This window comes from Osmia bicornis, chromosome 15 (genome assembly GCF_907164935.1).
Source record: "Osmia bicornis bicornis chromosome 15, iOsmBic2.1, whole genome shotgun sequence".
NCBI lineage: Eukaryota > Metazoa > Arthropoda > Insecta > Hymenoptera > Megachilidae > Osmia > Osmia bicornis.
This window is the reverse complement of record NC_060230.1, coordinates 1,564,876-1,586,073: the sequence shown is the minus strand read 5'-3', so window position 1 is coordinate 1,586,073 and position 21,198 is coordinate 1,564,876. Positions and strand designations below refer to the sequence as shown.

The window sequence follows — 21,198 nt, the reverse complement described above, 5'->3', positions numbered from 1 at the left end:
CTGTCCATTACTATTACTAATTTATGTCGAAATTTTATTTCCAAAAACAGATTCTATAAACTTTGTCAAAGATACGGAAAGTGTTTTATTATTACACGTAACAAACACTAAATATACAATGAACTTATGCAAAATACAACATTGTTTAATTATCAATTTATATATAATTTTACAAATACAATGCATATTGGATGTAATATTATATGTTATAGGTGAAGTACATGGTAAAATACGGAATGGTATATAATTCCTCTACAAATTTTATTTCCCTCTAAAAATTATATATTTCATGTGATGTATAATATACACAGATTACCTTAACATATACATTTCATCACAATCACATTTTAAGATTATTTGTCCATTCTATCAAGAGGATACACATCTTTCTTTTTTCTATTAACAAATTAGAAAACAATATTAAATAAATTCGGTACTAAAAAATCAACAAAACATGGCTAATGCATTAAAGTTACAAAATGAATAACAATTTAAAGTAACATGTACAGAACAAGATACATATATGCATATTATCAAAAAAGAATGAATGCAGAAAGAATAATTATTGATAGTGAGAAAACTGCAACAATGACTATTTGGTAAGATATGCAATTTATCAATAAACTCAGATACATATGTCTTATTAACGTTATTGAAATGTTACTATATTAGTACTAAGCATTTTCAATCCTTTGCACTTATTAAGCAGTGTATAAAAAGTTAATAGTCTGAAAACTTAATATAACATATAAATTATAATATCAGCATTTGCATTTATTGTGTTACTGTTTAATTAAGTATGCAATACTATATTGAAATACATTCTAATATAAATATATTTTATAACACATACAAAGAAACAAAATTAAGTGCAAAGGTTACAGAATTTTGAATTATAAAGTGCAATTTTTAGTCTCATTTAGGTATCGTTTATATGTATTTTTATTTGATAATACCAAAAAAAAAGATTTGATAACGCGCACAAGGCACAGGAGGTTTGTCCTCAGCAGCGCGAGTTTATAAAATCGAATAAATACTTTTTTCTTTCATCGCTTTTTACAGACAAAAATCTAGTACATTTCTCTAGTGTATTGTAAATATTTCGATCTCATCACAATACCAATAATTTAATTGTCTGTACAAACGTATTTATATTATTTATGTGCATTGTTTTGTAAATAAGTTATGTATATATATATATTATAGGTGTATATACATATAAATCTAGTTCTCTTAATTTGTACAATTATTTTATAGAAGTTTACTGTACTCCAAAGTAATTCAATACTTTTTGTCTTAGGAGCACGACTAGACTAAGATGTATTAGTACAAATTTGGTTCACCTATAACAAAATCCGCACTTGTAGTGGCATTTGCCATGATTGCAAACGTTTGTCTTTGCTACCAGCTATGATCTGTAAACGTAAATATTTACATATTATGTTAAATCATTTTTTTTAAATTACTTTAACAAAATAAATACCTTATTGTCTATAATTTCCATACTTAATAACATATTGCCTGGTCCAGGTATGCTACACACAAGTCGGTGATCCTGCAATTTGTTTAAAGTTAAGCATCATCTTTCATAATATTGTTTTCTTTTTTCTAGATAAAATATTAACCTTTGTATTAAATACATAAATATTTCCGTCGTAACAACCGGCAAACAGTAAATCTCTGTATAGGCGCATACAAACGATTCCTACTCCTGCATCATACTGTAATCTTTGTTCACCATTCTATGAAGAAGAGATACGTATGAATTGAGTAAGTTTTATACATACATGCTGACTAATTATATTTATAATTTTTACTCACTGTAAAATCAAAGACAGGTATAGATGTGCTACTAGTTCCACAATAAATTAGATTATTATCACGCATTAAACTATACACTGTATGACTCTTTTGGCCACAAATTGTGCGAAGAAATAGGCCGTTTTGAGCATCTCGTATAGTTATCGGTTGACTCCGTGATGCTACAATAAGAACTTTTCGTGGACCCTCGTTGGTTGCTTTTAAAGCTAGTACAGATTTATCTGAAAACTGTATACTGTCTCCTTTGATAACACCTAACTGAGAAAACATTGTCTTCTTTTACAAATGATTCATACACAATGTTATAAAATACAGTCTTGTTTATGATATTTTTCTGACAAACCTTTATGTGGTAGCGGGATACGTGACCAGACTTGGTACCAATGAAAATCATCCCCCATGCTTCATCCATACACTGTACGGGGCTACCTATGTCTGCTGTATCTCTTACTTGTGCTCCAGTCTAATGAAAATAATATATATAGCAGTGTATTTTATATTGCTGTATATTATAATGAGACTTTACTTACCGTGATATTATAACATCTTAAAGTTCCATCCAGTGAACCAGAAAACATCCATTCTTTACTAATATCTGTATTGGTTGTTTTATATACATATAAACAAGTTACTGCTGCTTTATGACCTTTATAGATGTTTAATATTCCATTAGATGCTTGATTGTACCTATATATTCTGCCATCTTCACTTGCAGCTAGGAATGAATTCTCAAAAACCTAAAGGACATATTTGTTCTTATAATTAAATGATTAAATGTAATCAATGTTAATGTAACATGACTTTTAAAACCTCACCACAGATTATTATGTTCAATCATAGAAAAGTATTATTTCTTCTTTAATATTCTTTAATTTTTGTGCAATATCAGTAAATGGAATCAATCGTTTATTAAATAAATAATAATAAAAAAGGTAAAGAAGGATAATAATGAGTGAAATCTTTGAAAATAGAAATTTAGACGATTTTATTAAGACTATTCCTATTAGTAGTACACTTGTAGCTAACGAAATTTTCTTTATAAAATATAAAATTTTTAATTGATAACGAAAATGAGAAAAAACAGTATTACAAACTTTTATGAAAAGAAAATAATGAGCACCTTAAAAAAAATAAAATGTTTCTATAAAAAAAGTAGTAATGAATTTATATTATTAATATTTTCATTTTATTCTTCTTCTACGGTGCCGTCGTTTCTTTACCTTAATATCTAATATAGGACCTTTGTGGACTGTATATTGTGTCCTTGGTAATTCTTTATCATCGTTCGTATCTATCACAGTCAGTGTTGACTCAGAATTACTATACTGTTGGTTTGTAGTAGAAGTTTTCTTTTCTTCCACAATTTCAATATCTGGATTTTCACAATCTTGTGAAATATTTAGTGTAACTGGCTCTTTTGTTAAAGATGGCATAACATCGATATCGGGATTTGTATGTTCTGCATTATCGTCCTCAACGTTAATTAAATTTATTTCATTATTGAAAGGTTGTGAGCTTTTAGATCTGTTCAATTTTGATGATTCACTTTGTGGACATTCAGTCATTGAAATTTTTCGTTTATTACATACACTTGGCAAATTTTTAATTGATGTTAATTGCATAGCATTTAGCACAGAATCTACATGAGTTGAATTGAAGTATGTACAGGAATTAATTTTAGAGATCCCATACCTCTGTAATACATCAGGACTTACATCTGGATTTAAAATTGTATGCTTGCAGTCTGCTAATCTTACTTCACAACTTGTCATTTCTGTGGTTGTATACTGTTTGCGTTTTTTAATTTCTTTCACTGGTTTATCAGTTAAAATTGGTTGTTCAGAGAGGATCTCAACTTCTGGAGGTTCACATTTATATTTTTTCCTATTTAATACTAATTTTTGAGGCTTGGATTTTTTAGTACTTGATGGTGTATTTTCAGCTTCTTTTTCAGACAACAATGTATGTGATATACCGGGTAATGTCATTTGTTGTTTATCCTGTAGCTCTTGGTCAATATCTGGAAGATCAGTTTCCAATTTTATATGTTTTGTGATTTCTTCCGTATACCTCGAACTTCTTCGCACAGGAGGTTTGCTGCTTCCTCTTTTACGTTTAGACGGCCTTTTACTTAATGTTCCTCCACTTTTCAATGTTTCTGCGCTGTTTGCATGAAGAGAAACGGACGCCCAATTCTTGTTATTTTCTTCATTAGAAACTTTTACTTTTTGCATATCTTTCTGTTCTTTAAGATTTATAATGTCTTCATCTTGGGACATGTCATTAAATTCTTGAGAGGTAATATTCACATCATCCTTTTTTTGGGAAACTGAAGAATCATTCGGTTTATTTTTGTTTACTGTGATATTAAAATCTTCTTTTGAATTATAAGGAATCTCAGCTACAGGCATTTGTAGACTATCAGAAAGTTCCTTTGTTACAAGATTCGTATTAATATTAACATCTTCCTTTTGTAAATTTAATTCTTCAACTTTATCTGCTTTTTCTTCATATAGGACTGTTTTTGTAACATCTGAGATATTATTGATGTTATGTTCATTTTCTGTATTTGAATCTTCAATTTCTATGCTATTATTTTCCAAACTTTCTTGTACAACGGGTTCTGTCATAATTTCTTCAGACATGTTGTTAGATATGGGCGTTTCAAACAAATTGCTTACACTCTTTGATGTTACACTGTTCTCCAAATTTTGTTGAATTGGCTCCTCATAGCATAATGTTGATTGTAAATTGTCTTTGTTAAGATCGTTACTTGCATTATCTTCTCTTCCTTCTAACGATTTTGATTTTGAATCTCTTTCTACATCAGTTATGTCAGGTACAATATCTCCAGTATCACCACTTGATTGTCTCTCTGATCCTTCTACATGAAACTGTTCTGCTCTGTTTTCTGCCACAGCATTGATTACTTCAACAACATTTCTCCAAAGCTGTTGATCAGTATTTGTTTCTTCTAGTCGTTGATCTCGGGAATTAAGTAGTTTTTTCTTTTTGTGTAACTTTTTTGTGTAACGCAGTGCGGATAATGATAATTCCTCTTCTTCAGGAGTTAAACTACCGACAGCCTCCGGTACACTTTGTATTTTTCTCTTTTTCTTCTTTCGCGTTTCAACTCTTATTTTTCGCGTTTTCGCCATTTCTTTCTTGTATGTTTCCTCCAAAAGGGCAAGCCCTGTATTTGATTTCTTTTGATTACGTACACTTGAATTCTGAAGAACAGAATCCCAAGTACTATCATCAGAATATATTAATGGCCTCTCCAATGGTTTGTTCTCTAATGGCTTTATTGCTGAATTTAAACGTATATACTTCTTATTTGAAATTTCTGTTGTATTCTCATTATTTTTTACCGAACAGTTCTCTTCATCTTTTGACAATTCTGTAGATTCAACAGCTTTTCCACCTTCTTTATTAAGATCTATCTCCACTTTAGTATCGCTAGATGAATCTTCTTTATTAATTTGTTGTACAGGTTTTCCATTAGAATCTTCTTGAGATTTAATCTCATTTATTGAATTATGACTAGACTTATGTTCTGTTGTTACTTGTTTCGCAATGATTTTCTTAGATGACGATTTAATTCCATTAGCTTGTCTCTTTTCTGCAATTGACTCTGATAAATCACTCACACATACATTACTGTCTAATTTGTTTTCCAATTTTTTAGTTGTCCTTTCAGATCTATGCTTTTTCTTTTTGTTAGAAGTTGATGATTTCTTACCTTCGGTATTTATGATCTCTTCTTCGTCAGAATCACAAGTGGAAGTACAATTTCCCTTTTTCTCCGCACGATGTTCCCGTTTATTTGGTATTTTAGATACATTTGATTGTACAGAATTAACCGTGATGTCCTTTACGGATACAGTTTCTATACTTCTTTTGGCACACTGATTTGTTACAGGACTAGGTTCAAGATTCTGTATTAAATGTGACATTAACACAGACGATGTTTCCACTTTGTTTTCATGTACTACATTATTTTGTTGCAAATTATTCTCGGTTGGTAAAGTATCGTTTGTCAGCATCTGGTATAGAGTCATTTTCTCCGTCATTAATTTATGAATCTCAACATCAATCTCGATCATTCTAGCTAGGATGGTTTCTTTCGTGTTTGGATGTTTAACTTCCACAACATCCGAGTTCACTGCTTCTTTTATCATCTTTTCTGACACATCACGCTTCTTTCGTTTTTTATGTTTCATTTTAGACTTATTTTTTACATTATGCAATGCATCATTCTCTTCTCTTTGGTTTGATTTGCTTAAAGTTTTTGAAATCGATTTATCTACAAGACTATCCTTTTGTTCGCTGCTATTTGTTTCTTTATTCGATTTTAAAAACTCAACATTCGTTTCAGACAACGATGTACCAACTATGGATAGATTTTCTAATGATTTTCTTAAAGCAGTTTTTGTTGGAACATTTAACTTCAGCGAGGTTTCACTTTTAGCGGATGTAGTTCTTGATCTTATTACGTTGAAACATTTTAAATTAAGTTGAGAATTATTTTCTGGTATATTAATTGTATGAACATCTTCTATAGTTCTTGATTCTCTAAGTGATAATTTAGGTGTTACCGATCTTACGGAATCATGCAAAGACATATTGTTAGTATGTAGAGTATTTGTTTCAGTATCCTGTGGAGATTCTGTTAGAATTGTTGGTATAATAGAATTAGTTGATTTAGAATTTTGTGACTTCTCTTTATCCTCTGTGGAAATGATATGATCTTGATTCTCCTCACGATCATTATTCTTATCCAAGACTTCTGATAAATCTTTGAAATCTATCGAATTGAAGTTCGATGATTTAATGCTGTTCGTTGAACACCTTTCTTCTCCGAGATGTTGACTCGTAAATATATCTGCATCTCTTGCAACACAGTCTTCAAGATCTAAATCAAGAGTATTTAATTTCTCAATTGATTTTTCATCTGCATCATCTATATACTCATCCAATACAATAAACGGTTCACTAGTTTCGTCGAATGTATCCTGGCTGAGTGTATTGATCATAGGTGAAATATCTTTATCTTGCTCATTTTGCTCTTGTATTATATTACCATCTTCTGTTTCTAATATTTTTCCACCCACCTCAGTGTTATCTATAATGTTTAAATTATCATGAATAATTCCATCAGTAGTATCTCCTTCGGTAGAACTTTGAGGTTTTATTAAGTTGCAAGCTGATGTTTCACTGTCTTTTTTTCGTTTTTTAGAAGACTCATTGTCAGTAGCTTGATCACTACCAGATTTACTATCAAGACGTGGTTCTAGCCATTGCTCAGAACATTCTTCAGCATTTTTTTCATTACTTTTATCGTTTACTTTTAAATTATACAGTTCAGATACCCGATTAATATTTTCCTTAATGGATTCCTCACGAAAACCTTTGAATGGACTCTTTGGACTACACGGAGATTTGTCTTCCTGTTCTTTATCATAATCACTTGCAATTTGTACAGCTTGCAACTGAAGCACAGATTCATTATTATCCTTTGCATTGTCATTCTCATTAACAACTTTTAAAGCTTGTGTATCTTGTATATTTGAAGTTATATTATTTTCAGTTGTGATAGGAGTTACATTTTCTTTTTCAATGTTAATGTCATCACGTTCACATAAAGAAAGTGATTCCTTATTAACGATATCTGGAGGAGGTATTGTACCTGTTTCACATTCTCCTTTGGTAATAGATTTTGCGATGGATATTTGTGGAGTATGCTCAAGTGGAATTAAACTCACTGATAATTTTTTACAAAGAGGTAACACAGGCTCAGCTGTTGCTACACTTACTTCGTTAGTTTTAATACCGTCCTTTTTGTTTTTTAAATTTGTCGAACTTTCTGAAATTTTTTCATTGATCTGATCAGTAGCTTGTTCATTATCATCGTCGGTAGATGAAACACGGGTGGTTCCTTCTGTCATAGAACAAACATTATCTTCCTTAGGTTTACTATCACCTACCAATGCATCTGCATTAGAAGATGTTTCAGAATGTGAAGTTTGAGTTTCAGATAAACTTACACTTGTTTCAGTAATTTGATTAGTACTACTTGTACTTATAATTGCTGGTATATGTGAACCTTCAATATTTTTATCTATACATTTTTCTGCTTCTTTCTCTTTTGTCAACAGTTTTTTCTTTTTTTCAACAGATTTTTTCACCTTTTCTTTCTTTAGTTTCAATTCTTTACCTCCTTCTGATCGAATGTTTTTAAATTTAGCGGAATCGACTGTAGACGGTAGTAGTTTTGTGGACAATAGTACAGCCGTATCTTGAGAAGAAGATTTCAAATCATTTTTATGAACCTTAACAGAATCATTAAGGGCCGTATTATTTTCTTCAATATCTAATCTTGACCCACTGACACTGTTCGGCTGTACAGAAACTAAAGATTCTTTATTCTCTAAATTAATTTTCTCTTTAGCTTCTTGCTTAGAATTTTCCTTGGTCGGAATATTTGCTGGTTTAGTTGTATCTAATTGCGGATCTCCGAACTGCTTTTTACTTTCATCTAATTCTATCGTTTTTATCTCGGTAGCGTGTATCGGTGAAGTATGTCTCAAAGTTTTATGAAACGAAACAGAATTTTTTGAATTTTCTTTTAATGTATCTTGCTCTTTCAATCGTTTCTGCAACGCACGTTCTTTGTACGCTTTAATATCTATTTTCTTGTAATTACCTTTTTTCTCTACTGCAGAAGTACCTGTTGCAACTATTTTCTGATCAATACACTGACTACTTACATTAACTTCAGTAATAGGATTTGAAGTGCTACACATAAGTAACTTTGTGTTCATACCATTATTATTACTAACAGTTTCAATCTGCGGTTGAATAAGTGTAGACGGTTCAGTAATGTTTACAGATACATTAATCTGATGAAAAGAATTATTTATAGGCGAAACAGCATCTATTCGTTCACTATTATTCTTTGATGTTTCATTATTTTTCCTCTTCTCAATTTGGTCTTTCATGCTTTTACTCTCAATGTTTAATATATTATTTTTTGTAACTGCAATTTGCTTCTCTTGAATATTATTAAACTCTGGCATTTGTTTTAATTGTGCCTTCGTTTTTGGTTGCACCGTTATAGAAACAACGGTTGGTTTATTCCTATTTTGCGACGACGTTATGTCACACGTAACCCGAGACATCTGCTGTTTTTCTATCTGTGAATTTTGAGATTCAGTTAGTGAAACTAAGTTAGCTGATTTATTAGCCAAAGTGGGAATAATAGAAAAATTATTAATTTCATCATTAAATGTAACATTCTCCTGGACTGTACTTACTGCTGGTTCTTCCTTGACAACTACTTCCTTTTTTATTTCACTCTCTGTGAGTAATCGGAACTCTTCCATGTGCTCGTTGGATTTTGAAGTATCAGAATAAGAATTTCTGCTCCACCGTTTTTTCCTTTCTCTCTTCCGCCTCTCCTTTCTATCTCTTTTCCTTCTTTCACGTTTACGAGATTTACGTTCTTTATATTTACTCTTTTCCTTCCATTTTTTTTCTATTTCCGCAGCCACTTCGTCTCTTATCGTTTCATTAAGTGATCTTTTCTTCGCGATCTTTTCCTTTTCCTTAATAACTTTTAACAGTTTTGTCACATTCGGAGAAACAATTTCCTCGTCACTGTCGCTTGAACTAGTTGTGCTTAAATCACTGTTACTCTCCGATAATTCAACTCTTCGTGTTTCTTCTGATTCACTGATACATAGGCTCGATTTACTTAGAGAAATTTCACGCGTCGATGGACTTAAGCTTAAATGTCTCATTGGTGAATCTGATGAACAATATCTCTGTGTACGATAATTTTCCCTCTCCTTATTTTTTGTCTCTATTCTCAGATTGTCAACACTGTTAGAGGAACATTTTCGTGGAATCGTTAAACCTGTTGTGGAATTTATAGATCCATACTTAGCTTCCCATTCCTCTTTAGTTAAATTTCTGAATGAATCTGGATCATCTTGATCTTTTCTATTCCATCTTTCGTACCTTTCAGATCTGAAGGTATCCGAATCCGTGCATTTACCATGTGATTTAACCCGTGCGATTCCAGCTGAAAAAATGTCATCAAGATCAGCAGCTGTTTTATTAGATATATGCAAAAATGTGTTACGTTCTAGAGGTTCTATCGCTGGTTGCATCAATGAAGAACTTTTACATGTTTTAATAGATTTCTCTGGTACTAGCGATAAAATCATACTTTGCTTTGTACTTTTTCTTGTTTTGTCCGTAACCTCTGACAATATATCATCCAGATCTGCTTCATTGAACAATGGTTGTTGCTGTTTCTTATTTAATTTATTAGACTTCGATGACTTAACGTTTTCCTGTGAAAAAGATAAATGAGAAAATTCTTCCCCATTGTACAAAGAATTATCTTCTCCAGATTCTGTGATTCCTTTATTTGAACGTTTAGTAGTATCTATGTTTGAAACATCATTCTGATCTGCACTTTGTGTTTCAGGTAATTCAAGATCAAATGGCATTGGATCAAGCTGCAAGACTTCACTTAAATGATGAATGAATTCTGTTGGTAAATCTGTAATAGCCACTACAGCACCTGGATCTAGCATTGCATTCAATTGATTCATAAATTCTTCTCTATCGTACTCTTTCATTTTTTCATCTTCTGTGTTTCTCATTTCTAAAGAAAGAGAAGGTCTTTTTTCTTTTACCAAATGTTTCATTGCAATATCGAACTTGCGAAGACTCGAATTATTAACCATATTGCAAATATCGTTTTTACTCATTTTCAGAAAACGACTGATCACTCTACTTTTCCACATAGATTCTGAAGTAGGAGCTTCTACCTTTTTCGACTCCTTTTTAGACGTTTGATTCTTTTGTGTATTCAAATTATTTGAGTAATGTGGATGTGATTTTTCCAAATCTTTGGTATGATCTTGATGACAAAGCGTGTTATCTAATTGTTCGGTTTGTATGTAATCTGCTAAGTTTGCCTTAGCATTATCCCCTTTCTGCTGATTCTCATCTTGAATTGTACTGTTTCTTTCATTTTCAAGACATTTTTTAGGCATCACCTTTTCTGTACTGCATTTTTGAGTTACACCTTGCTGATAAGTTTCCTTATTTTGTTGATTACTTATAGGAGCTCTATTCCACTCTTCTGATTTATGTATTTTCTTTGTTTTGGAACTTAAATTAAATACTACTTTAGGTCGAATTTGATCTTGTGTTAATAACGTTCCATCGTTATTTTTATTTTGATTTTGTGGAATATCTTCTTCATCCATTGCTTTAATATCCTCTTGTTTTTCATTATTTAATTCTGGACCACACATTATATTTTGTTTACATTTTTTATTTCTATTTTCTTTCTTTTTCTGCTTCTTTAATATACGCGGACATTCTTCTTCTAACGATGAAGAATTAGGTACATCTTCATTTGGTATAGGAATTTCTGATGGTGTTAATGGTGATTTCGAACACACTGATGGTAAATTTTCATTTTCTACTTCCGTTGACATATTCATGACTTGTTTTGCAAATTCCATTGCCTCTTGCATATCTTCCAAGCCATCATCCATATTTATACATTGGCTGGAACTAGAAGGTTGTTCCAATGAAGGTTCTTTTAGCAGAGGTAGTGGAACGTTGGTAATATTTATAGGTGGTGGAAGTAATGGAAATTCTCTCATCATTACTTGTCCGTTATTTGTTTGTGGTACAATAGGTTGAAAATTCGTTTGTACATTAGAAATGTAAGGTTGATGAGAAGGTATATTCATAGAAGGTAACTGAGGAAAATTTGATGTTATATTAAAATCCGATATTGGTGTTGTTTCCATTAAATTTACTGGTACTACATTTGATCTTGAAGAATCTAATGGAGTAATTAAATTCGAACGTTCCCGTGATGAAAGTCGTGGGTCAAAAATCGGTGGTGGCTGAAGAGTTCCATCTCTTTTATGAACTTTTGCTGCTGGATGTTGAGGATTAAATCCAGGTAACTGTTCATTAGTTGAAATTCTAGGAGGTGGTCCTCTTGGATGAAAGTTAGGATGTGGTTGCATAATAGATGCCTCGATCACTGAATTTGATCTTATATTTGGCGGAGGTTCGCTTGGATCAAATGCAAGAGGCAAATCTTTAGAAGAGAATGGTGCATTCTGTTGATGATCATGGCTGGAAACAGGTGCAAATGGTGGTGGTGCTCTTGAACCAAACATAACTGGAACCAAATCATTTGGCTGAAACGGTGTAACATGTCTCGGAGGAGTCATTCTATTCCCATGAAAAGGTAATCTTTGAGATCCATGAGACAATAAATTTTTTCCATTTTGTTGAAACGTCCAACGACATCTAGGTCCTTGAATTCTTGGAGCAAACCTAGGAGGTATGTTAAAGCCCCTTGGTTGAAAAACAGGTGAATTATTCAATCTTGTATCATGATTTAACTTATTTACTTCAGTGTAACTTGGACATACTGAAGATTTTGAGCGACAGACATTATCTAAATGAATTTCTTCACTGGAAGGTGGAATATTTAATGACCTTTTTTGAGAATGATCAGATATGTTTACCAAATTTTGACAAGTTTCTTCTTGGGATACCATAGTTTGTACATCATTTTGATTTTGCTCACTGTTTACTAACTTTGTTTCTGCATTATCAATTTGATGAACAGTTGTATCCCTTGAGTCTATTGGTGCTGAATCAGTTTTTTTTGAAAAATCTACTTGAAACACATCTTGATCATTTATAAGTGTTTCTGATTTAGATGTTGTTTTCACCTTACTGAAATCTGAAGATTTTTCTGTTGTTAAATCATCAGTTAATCTTATGGATGCCAAATTTATTAAATTCTCTTTTAAATCAGATGACTTTTCATCTGTATCATTTGAATTTGAACATGTTAAATCTTCTATAACATTATTGCACGGTACATTTAAATTTTCTAAATTACATTCAGAATTAGGCAAGTCATGAACAATTTCTTTATGATATTCACTATTTTCTAACATATTTGATTGATTCAAGACATCTTTATCCTGTACTAAGTTTGAGGTATTCAAAGATTCTTCTTTATTTTCATCAATAACAATAATTTCATCATTTGTCACTTTATCTGCAGGTCTCTCTTCAAAAGTAATTAAAATTTCATCATCTGTATTCTCAAGTTTTGAACTATTGCAATCAACTCTACCTATATCTTTGAAGTCGGTAAATGTCAAGTTAAGTTCTGGAGGTTCATGTCTAAGTTCAGGAATACCCTTGTTTTGAGTATTTTCTTCTACTGAACCATTATTTTGTAAAACAGATAAGTCATCTTCCCAAAAATTTGTAAGCTCTTCTTCTGTTATAGAGGATAATTTCTGTTTTAATTTATCAGCTGTTTCTGTAATCTTCTGCTGACGTTCTTCTTCAGAACCAAGCAGAGGAATATGCGGTACTACAGCAGATTTATCATCTACTTGCTCTTCTTGTAATAATGATGCTCTAGGTGCAGGATTTCTTACAAAACCCACACAATACTGAGGAGCTGGTGGTCTACCCGGACCAGAAAATCTTACTATTCCACGACCACTTGCTACGCGTCCTCTATTATTTGGTCGAAACTGTAAATTACCTCTATATTGTGGATGCGAAAGAAAATTTTTATTTTGTTGCCATAACATGAAACTGGGACGTTCCATCCATTTTTCAGGTCCAGGTGGTCGCGGTGGTCGTGGATGACTAAATCCAGGATGCGGAAATCTGGGCCCATTGAAGCTATTGGCAGGACCATTTGAACGAGCTCCCCTTAGCCCAAACCCTCTTCCTCTGAATCCACTATTACTCATTGCCCACTCTTAATAATGTCACTTTAATTATGGTAGTACATTTGAGCCTACAGTTCCTTTACAGTTCTTTTATCATTCCATACAAGGAAACATTTTATAGAAATTTGTAAATCCATTATAACACACATTTTAATAGTTTCATAGTTAAATGAATTTGATGCAGATATTTAAATAACTATAACTTATTGTAAATAACAGTCAAAATTGTACATAAAGTGTATAGAAAAGAATATTTTATTATTCTTTAATGTTCTTGACAACAAAAATTCTTCAATTACTGTGAAGTTCCACAACATGTACTATGATCAACATAAACATGTTTCTTTGTGTTGTTGCAAGAAGAATATTATGTATAATCTTTCCTTCGTAAACGCAATAACAACAAAACGACGTGCACTTATTATTCAAATCGCCATGTTGAACGACAAATATCGTCAACCTCAATAAATAACAGACAGTTACCTCTTAAATGCATCTGTTCAACTTGGTTCAACTGAGATGCTTTTTTTTTTAATTGTAACTTTTTTACGTGACAGTCAACGATCAAACACTATATACTGTATGTTGCATTCACACCATTTGCACAAACACGTTCGTTATGTATGTACAACCGTCATGTTGTATTGCGCCTTTAATTACATTTTTCGCTGTTCGCATTTAAAAACCCAAACTTAGTCACGAACTTGCAAATTTATAAGATCGTTCAAAACATTCAAATTATTTTCAAAATTATCAGCGTTCATTGTTAAAAACCTTATTACTATGTAAATATCACACCTTATACTATTACATCTATCTTTAGCAACTTTTACTATCTTTTATTGCGCAATATACATTACGCGCATAGAAATAGTTGCAAATGATGAAACAAGATTATTTCTTCAATTACCATATAATTATCAATACATTTATCAATGTAACATTTTACATTATAATTTTTATTGTATGATGTTCAAGGGTTGTATAAAGAAAGTTTTGTAAAGATTAATTTCATTACGTTTGAGGGAGTTTGCGATTGTAAAGTTGAATTGTGAAAAGATTTTTATATAGGCATATAAATTAATTAAAAACATTCATTATAAGGAGAATTTTGTAATCTCCACGGCGTTTTTTATTCTTATCTAAGTTCATGGTTTATAGTTTTTGCACATTTTGGAACACACCAATAGCAAGCAAATTTTAGAACACGCGGCTGTCGCAATAATCTAGCCACTGACGTGCCAGTGCCAGTTCTACAGTTCGGTACAGTCTCTTTACCATCACGAGAGTCGAGAGTGAATATCAGAGTTGTGATTTTCCGTTAGAGGATGGCCGCGATGCTGTCCAACTGTTCGCGGTTTGTGCCTCGTATAAGAACAAGAATTAGTATATCACAAACGAAGGTGAGATTTTCTTTCATAATTACGTTTTTCGTATGTTAAGTACACCCAAGATACATATGACACCTACATTAAGTAAAAAGAACTTAACGCCCTTTGAAGTAGAGAACATACAATCAAGGTTGCCGAAATACTACCCTTACCTTCAACATTGATTATATAATAGCATCTTAACGCTGCATGAATAAAAAATTACAAAATTTTCTACAACTGTCGACTTTGAATTCTAGTCTACGAATCTATTGAATTCTCTTTTTAGATGTCTTCGTAGAATTCGGTCGCCTTTAAGCTGTTTATAACTTAGAAGTCAAGGTTTCTTTTCTAAGATAAAAACATTATCTATTTTTATCTTTTCTTTTATACCCATTATTTTTACATCATAACGTTTGAAAAGTAGAACAATGAAGAAATGTTTTATACATGTTAATCTTTATTTTAGGTTGTCAGATCTTTACATAGTCAAGGTAAGGCTAAATGGATATTAAAAATGATGAAACTTAAAAGATTGGTGAGCTATGTTGAAAATCTAAAAATATTATCTTTATAGAGAGGCATATCAACATTGGGGATAACCATGAACATAAACTACTAATTGTATCAAATCATTTTTGTAGGGCACATACTATTTATCCACACCGAACATGTGGTCAGCAGGAATTCTCAATTGTAAGTTAACAATTATATGGTTAATTATTATACATTTTTAGATTATTTGATTCCTAAATAGCATATAATTAATTTAATAGTTTCAATCTAAATATATATTGTTATTTAGATATACAAGGTATAAGAAATTTCACTGTTGGAGAGATCAGACAAGACATGTTCATTCAACAGCCACATTATGTAAGTAAACTTTTAGGTAGATGAAAAGAGGTACCAAAAGTGTTATAGATTTTTATATAATTTATGTTTGTAAAAATAGGGGAAATAAAGGAAGTTGTAGTACCAGCATTCGCGGAAAGTGTAAGCGAAGGAGATGTCAGATGGGATAAGAAAGTGGGTGACCAAGTTAAAGAGGATGATGTCTTGTGTGAAATTGAAACAGATAAGGTAAAATAAATAAGTAAACAACTGTATACATAATGTTAATATGGTGTAGTTTTTAAATTTATACTAATTTGTTTGCAGACCTCAGTTCCTGTACCATCACCTGGCTCTGGTGTTATAAAAGAGGTTTTTGCAAAAGATGGTGAAACTGTAAAACCAGGACAAAAGTTATGTACTATTGATATTGGTGCTACTGGCGGAGCTGCACCAGCAACTGCAAAGCCTGCTGAAGCTCCAAGACCTCCACCTAGTACCGCAGCACCGCCGCCACCACCACCGCCTCCCCCACCACAGCCAATACCTACACCACCGCCGCCACCTCCATCAACTGCTGCACCTCCTTCATCTGTACCACCTCCAGCAGCTAAACCCACACCTCCACAGGCACCTGCAGCATCCATGCCAGTTGCTGCAATTAAACATGCTCAGGTAAGAATTTTCAATGCAATTTAGTTACTTTCTGTGATTTCTTTCTGTAATCAAAATTTCGAAATGTCCAGGCACTGGAAGGTGCGAAAGTACAGCTACCTCCCAGTGATTATTCGCGTGAAATCATCGGTACGAGGACAGAACAGCGAGTGAAAATGAATAGAATGCGATTACGTATTGCAGATAGGTTGAAAGATGCTCAAAACACGAACGCTATGTTAACAACGTTTAATGAAATTGATATGAGGTTGTTATCCGCTACTATAGTTTTGATTCTCAATATTTGTTCCATAATTATTAATGGAGTTGTATTTTTTATAGCCGTATCATGGAATTTCGTAAAGCACATCAAGAAGGCTTCACAAAGAAATATGGTTTAAAGCTTGGATTTATGAGTCCATTTATTGCGGCCTCTGCGTATGCTTTGAAAGATCAGCCAGTAGTAAATGCTGTAATAGATGCCACTGATATTGTTTATAGAGATTACGTCGATATTAGTGTCGCCGTTGCAACGCCGAAAGGTCTTGTTGTACCAGTTATTCGTAGTGTAGAGAACAAAAATTTTGCAGAAATTGAAATTGCGTTGGCTGCTATAAGCGATAAAGCAAGAAAAGGAAAGATATCTGTAGAAGATATGGATGGTGGTACATTCACAATAAGCAATGGTGGTGTTTTCGGCTCCCTTATGGGAACACCTATTATTAATCCGCCACAAAGTGCTATTCTTGGAATGCATGGGGTATTTGATAGACCCATTGCAGTCAAGGGCGAGGTAAATGTCAAAATGTTTGATCTAAAATAAATCATTTTATTAATTATGTCGATATTTTTCAGGTCGTAATTCGTCCAATGATGTATGTCGCTTTAACGTATGATCATCGATTGATTGATGGGCGCGAGGCTGTGATGTTTTTGAGAAAGATCAAAGACGCTGTAGAAGACCCCAGAATAATTTTAGCTGGTCTTTGAGCACCGTAAATTTTTTCATTGCATCGCTTCAAATACGGCTCTCATTACATCCAGAATGTTTTGTACACGTTGTATTATATTATGTTTATCGAGGCTTTTACTTAAAAACATATTTCCAAATAATTATTAATCATTGTGATAAACGAAAGTAAAAAAAAAACACTATTACATAATCGAAGTAACATAAAGTATTTCAATGTGAAGACTTTATCTTATTAACGAAGTATTGTTTCGATTCATTGATATTTCAATATTAAATGAATTGATCTTTCTACAACATAAATTTCGACTTAATTAAACTGTTGTCCTTTCATATATCATACTTCTAAACTCAAAGTGACGTGCAATATAAAAGAGTTGAAATGTAGATTTTAATATTTTTATGGGCTCACACTTGAAACGCGCTATATAATTGAAAAAAAAAACTTAATATCGTCAAATCGTAAAAGATTTCATAATTTATTTAATATTATGATATTTCTGATTTTATATATGGCTTATATTATTGGACAGCATGTTTTTGTTATTTCACAATATGTAATGCAAAAATTTCGTGTATATTTATATTTTTTAAAACTGAAGTAAAGCAGTAAACAAATATTGGTAACAATAATGTCATTATTTCTGATTATTTATCTTATTCTGATGACCTTAATTTGTGAGACGTCATACAGAAGCGACAATTGAAAAACTAGAAGATATTTTATTGCAAAAAATAAATGTATCTAAATACTGAAATAAAATTTCATTAAACTAAATATCGTTAACGTTGTTCAACTATACTCGTGCACATTGAAAATGGATGAAAATCATTTCTATATTTGCACTGTTTATTTATAAGTAAAACAACATATGTATATTAATCCCTTTTAATATGTTAATTAAAAGTACTTCTAATGAATCTTAATGTTATTATTCGTATGATAAAAATATACTGTATAATTTTATAATTATATAAAAATCATTCCAGCAATTTTGAAAATATATCGAATTATTTCGATATCTTACGAAAACACATATCGAAATCGTAATCGATACAACGTTTTCAGTGTGAATGACTTCGCTGTTTCGTTCAATGATCAAACAATAGACGTGTGATGGTACGTATTTTTAAATTGCTTGAAATAAGTATAAAATAATCAATTGATACTATATAAGAGAATTTATAATAAAACATTTAACAAAATTTGCAGGAACTACAATTTATGATCTCTTTTCTTAAATGTCACTTCACATTTTAGGTTAACCTAGTGTAAAATTTTTATTTTGTTATATGAAGTCTTACTGTATTGTTCAAAGTGAAATGTTTTATGAACTATTAATATCTCTCAATTAATTTATAATATATTTTCAAAAATTGGATATAATTTTTAACATTGCAACAATTACCGTTAATAGGGACAAAATCAGTCTGGTACTGGTGGTACAGGGGGTGATAAGAAGGATGATAAAGATAAGAAAAAGAAGTATGAACCCCCTATTCCAACAAGGGTTGGCAAAAAGAAGCGCCGTACAAAGGGGCCAGATGCTGCCTTAAAATTACCACAAGTTACACCACATACACGTTGTAGATTGAAACTTTTAAAGTTGGAACGTATAAAAGATTACTTATTGATGGAAGAAGAATTTATTACAAACCAGGAAAGACTAAAACCACAAGAAGAAAAGAATGAGGAGGAAAGGTCTAAAGTTGATGACTTACGTGGAACTCCAATGTCTGTTGGAACATTAGAAGAAATAATTGATGATAATCATGCTATAGTTTCTACATCTGTTGGTTCTGAACATTATGTGTCAATTTTGTCATTTGTGGATAAAGATCAGTTAGAACCAGGATGTTCAGTTTTGTTAAACCATAAAGTTCATGCGGTTGTTGGTGTGTTAGGTGATGATACTGACCCTATGGTTACAGTAATGAAACTAGAAAAAGCTCCACAAGAAACTTATGCTGATATTGGTGGTATGTATTAATAGTTACACTAATATTAATATGTTCAAATCATTTACATATTTTTTATTATTTAGGACTTGATACACAGATCCAAGAGATCAAAGAATCTGTAGAATTACCATTAACCCATCCAGAATATTATGAAGAAATGGGTATCAAACCACCAAAAGGAGTTATACTTTATGGTCCACCAGGAACTGGAAAAACGTTATTGGCTAAAGCTGTAGCTAATCAGACCTCAGCAACTTTCTTGAGAGTTGTTGGGTCTGAACTTATACAGAAATATTTAGGAGATGGTCCAAAACTTGTAAGAGAATTGTTTAGAGTTGCAGAAGAACATGCTCCTTCCATTGTATTTATAGATGAAATAGATGCTGTAGGCACAAAACGATATGACAGTAATAGCGGAGGAGAACGTGAAATTCAAAGAACTATGTTAGAACTACTTAATCAACTTGATGGTATGAAATATTCTAAATTTGATTATTACGTTTTAATTGCGTTGTTATTAAATATTATTATTCGTTTAGGTTTCGATAGTCGAGGAGACGTTAAAGTTGTAATGGCTACAAACAGAATTGAAACTTTAGATCCAGCGCTAATCAGACCGGGTCGTATTGACAGAAAGATAGAATTTCCATTACCTGATGAAAAAACGAAAAGAAGAATTTTCAATATACATACTAGTAGAATGACTTTAGCACCTGATGTGAATCTAGCAGAATTGATCATGGCTAAGGATGATCTTTCCGGTGCAGATATAAAGGTATGATTTTAACGTACTTTAGTGAAAAAATCAATTTATATATTATTTACTAAAGAATTATTGTTTTAGGCTATATGTACTGAAGCTGGTTTAATGGCGTTGCGTGAACGCCGCATGAAAGTTACTAGCGATGATTTCAAAAAATCTAAGGAAAGTGTTTTGTATCGAAAGAAAGAAGGTTCGCCTGAAGGATTATATCTATAAAATTCTATAATTCTTTATTTACAATCTCAACATACGAATATTATGTATACTAATAAAAAAAAAAATACAAAAGATTACATTTTAGTTAGGAAATTACTCATCTTCAGAAGGTTCTTGAACCTGATTATGCATTTTGAGTACATCTAACTCATTAATATTTAATTCTTTCACATATGGTTGAAAGTATTCATAAAGGGTTTGTATAATATTTAAAGAATATGTTCTTTGTTCATTAATAATCTGTGACAGTGATTTTTGCATATCATTTCTACCTTCAGATTCTTCCATACATATGTAACATGCACCTCTTCTAGTTTTATCAAGAATTTCTTTTATGTGATCAGGAAGTTTAACATCTTGTGGATTAAAGTTTAATATACTTTTAAACTTCCCTAAAATGAAAGCTGTTTGGAAAGCTTCTTTATATCCTATATCAAAACCTTCTTGAAAAACAGAATCTGCTCCACTTGCTACTCCCTCTCTGTAACCATGCTTAAAACAATAAAGTATGGAACATAAATATATTAATAAATAATATGAACATTTATAACAAGGTACATATATGGATTAAAATATATATATATATATATAACCAATACCTTTTTAGCAATTTCAATAGTTCGATTCCAGTCTTTAGCGGCAATATTTAAAGAATCATCAGTTTTTGCTACATCTAAAGAATCTTCCATATTATTTAAGATATATTTGTATTAATGCAGTACAAAATTTTACACGGAAACATAACCTAATAAACGTTGACCATATTAAATGCATATACACGGGTATGTGTCA

General features: G+C 31.7%; 4 protein-coding genes across 5 annotated transcripts; 2 read left to right on the top strand and 2 right to left on the bottom strand.

The window, feature by feature from the left end:
* Positions 1–141: 141 nt before the first annotated feature.
* On the bottom strand, positions 142–14,764 carry LOC114872965 (titin homolog). 2 transcript variants are annotated; one of them, XM_029180749.2, is made up of 8 exons: positions 9,138–14,764; positions 3,042–9,017; positions 2,352–2,558; positions 2,165–2,284; positions 1,822–2,079; positions 1,626–1,742; positions 1,484–1,555; positions 142–1,415 (listed from the first exon to the last, which is right to left on the bottom strand). In XM_029180749.2, exons 1-8 carry the CDS (start codon positions 13,656–13,658, stop codon positions 1,344–1,346), a joined length of 11,343 nt encoding a protein of 3,780 aa, XP_029036582.2. In that variant the 5' UTR covers positions 13,659–14,764; the 3' UTR covers positions 142–1,343. The 2 variants fall into 2 exon arrangements, with proteins under 2 accessions (XP_029036582.2, XP_029036581.2); XM_029180748.2 differs by having other exon boundaries at positions 3,042–14,764.
* A 114-nt stretch (positions 14,765–14,878) lies between these two features.
* Positions 14,879–18,243, top strand: LOC114872967 (dihydrolipoyllysine-residue succinyltransferase component of 2-oxoglutarate dehydrogenase complex, mitochondrial-like). Its single transcript, XM_029180752.2, has 9 exons — positions 14,879–15,040; positions 15,477–15,501; positions 15,652–15,703; positions 15,813–15,883; positions 15,963–16,090; positions 16,169–16,516; positions 16,588–16,763; positions 16,838–17,288; positions 17,351–18,243. Exons 1-9 carry the CDS (start codon positions 14,966–14,968, stop codon positions 17,483–17,485), a joined length of 1,461 nt encoding a protein of 486 aa, XP_029036585.1. The 5' UTR covers positions 14,879–14,965; the 3' UTR covers positions 17,486–18,243.
* A 243-nt stretch (positions 18,244–18,486) lies between these two features.
* LOC114872968 (26S proteasome regulatory subunit 4) lies at positions 18,487–20,483 on the top strand. Its single transcript, XM_029180753.2, has 5 exons — positions 18,487–18,585; positions 18,884–19,445; positions 19,511–19,897; positions 19,967–20,202; positions 20,272–20,483. Exons 1-5 carry the CDS (start codon positions 18,583–18,585, stop codon positions 20,404–20,406), a joined length of 1,323 nt encoding a protein of 440 aa, XP_029036586.1. The 5' UTR covers positions 18,487–18,582; the 3' UTR covers positions 20,407–20,483.
* Positions 20,395–21,105, bottom strand: LOC114872971. The gene is made up of 2 exons (XM_029180756.2): positions 21,006–21,105; positions 20,395–20,898 (listed from the first exon to the last, which is right to left on the bottom strand). The coding sequence occupies exons 1-2, from the start codon at positions 21,093–21,095 to the stop codon at positions 20,500–20,502; spliced, it is 489 nt and encodes a 162-aa protein (XP_029036589.1). The 5' UTR covers positions 21,096–21,105; the 3' UTR covers positions 20,395–20,499.
* Positions 21,106–21,198: the final 93 nt, after the last annotated feature.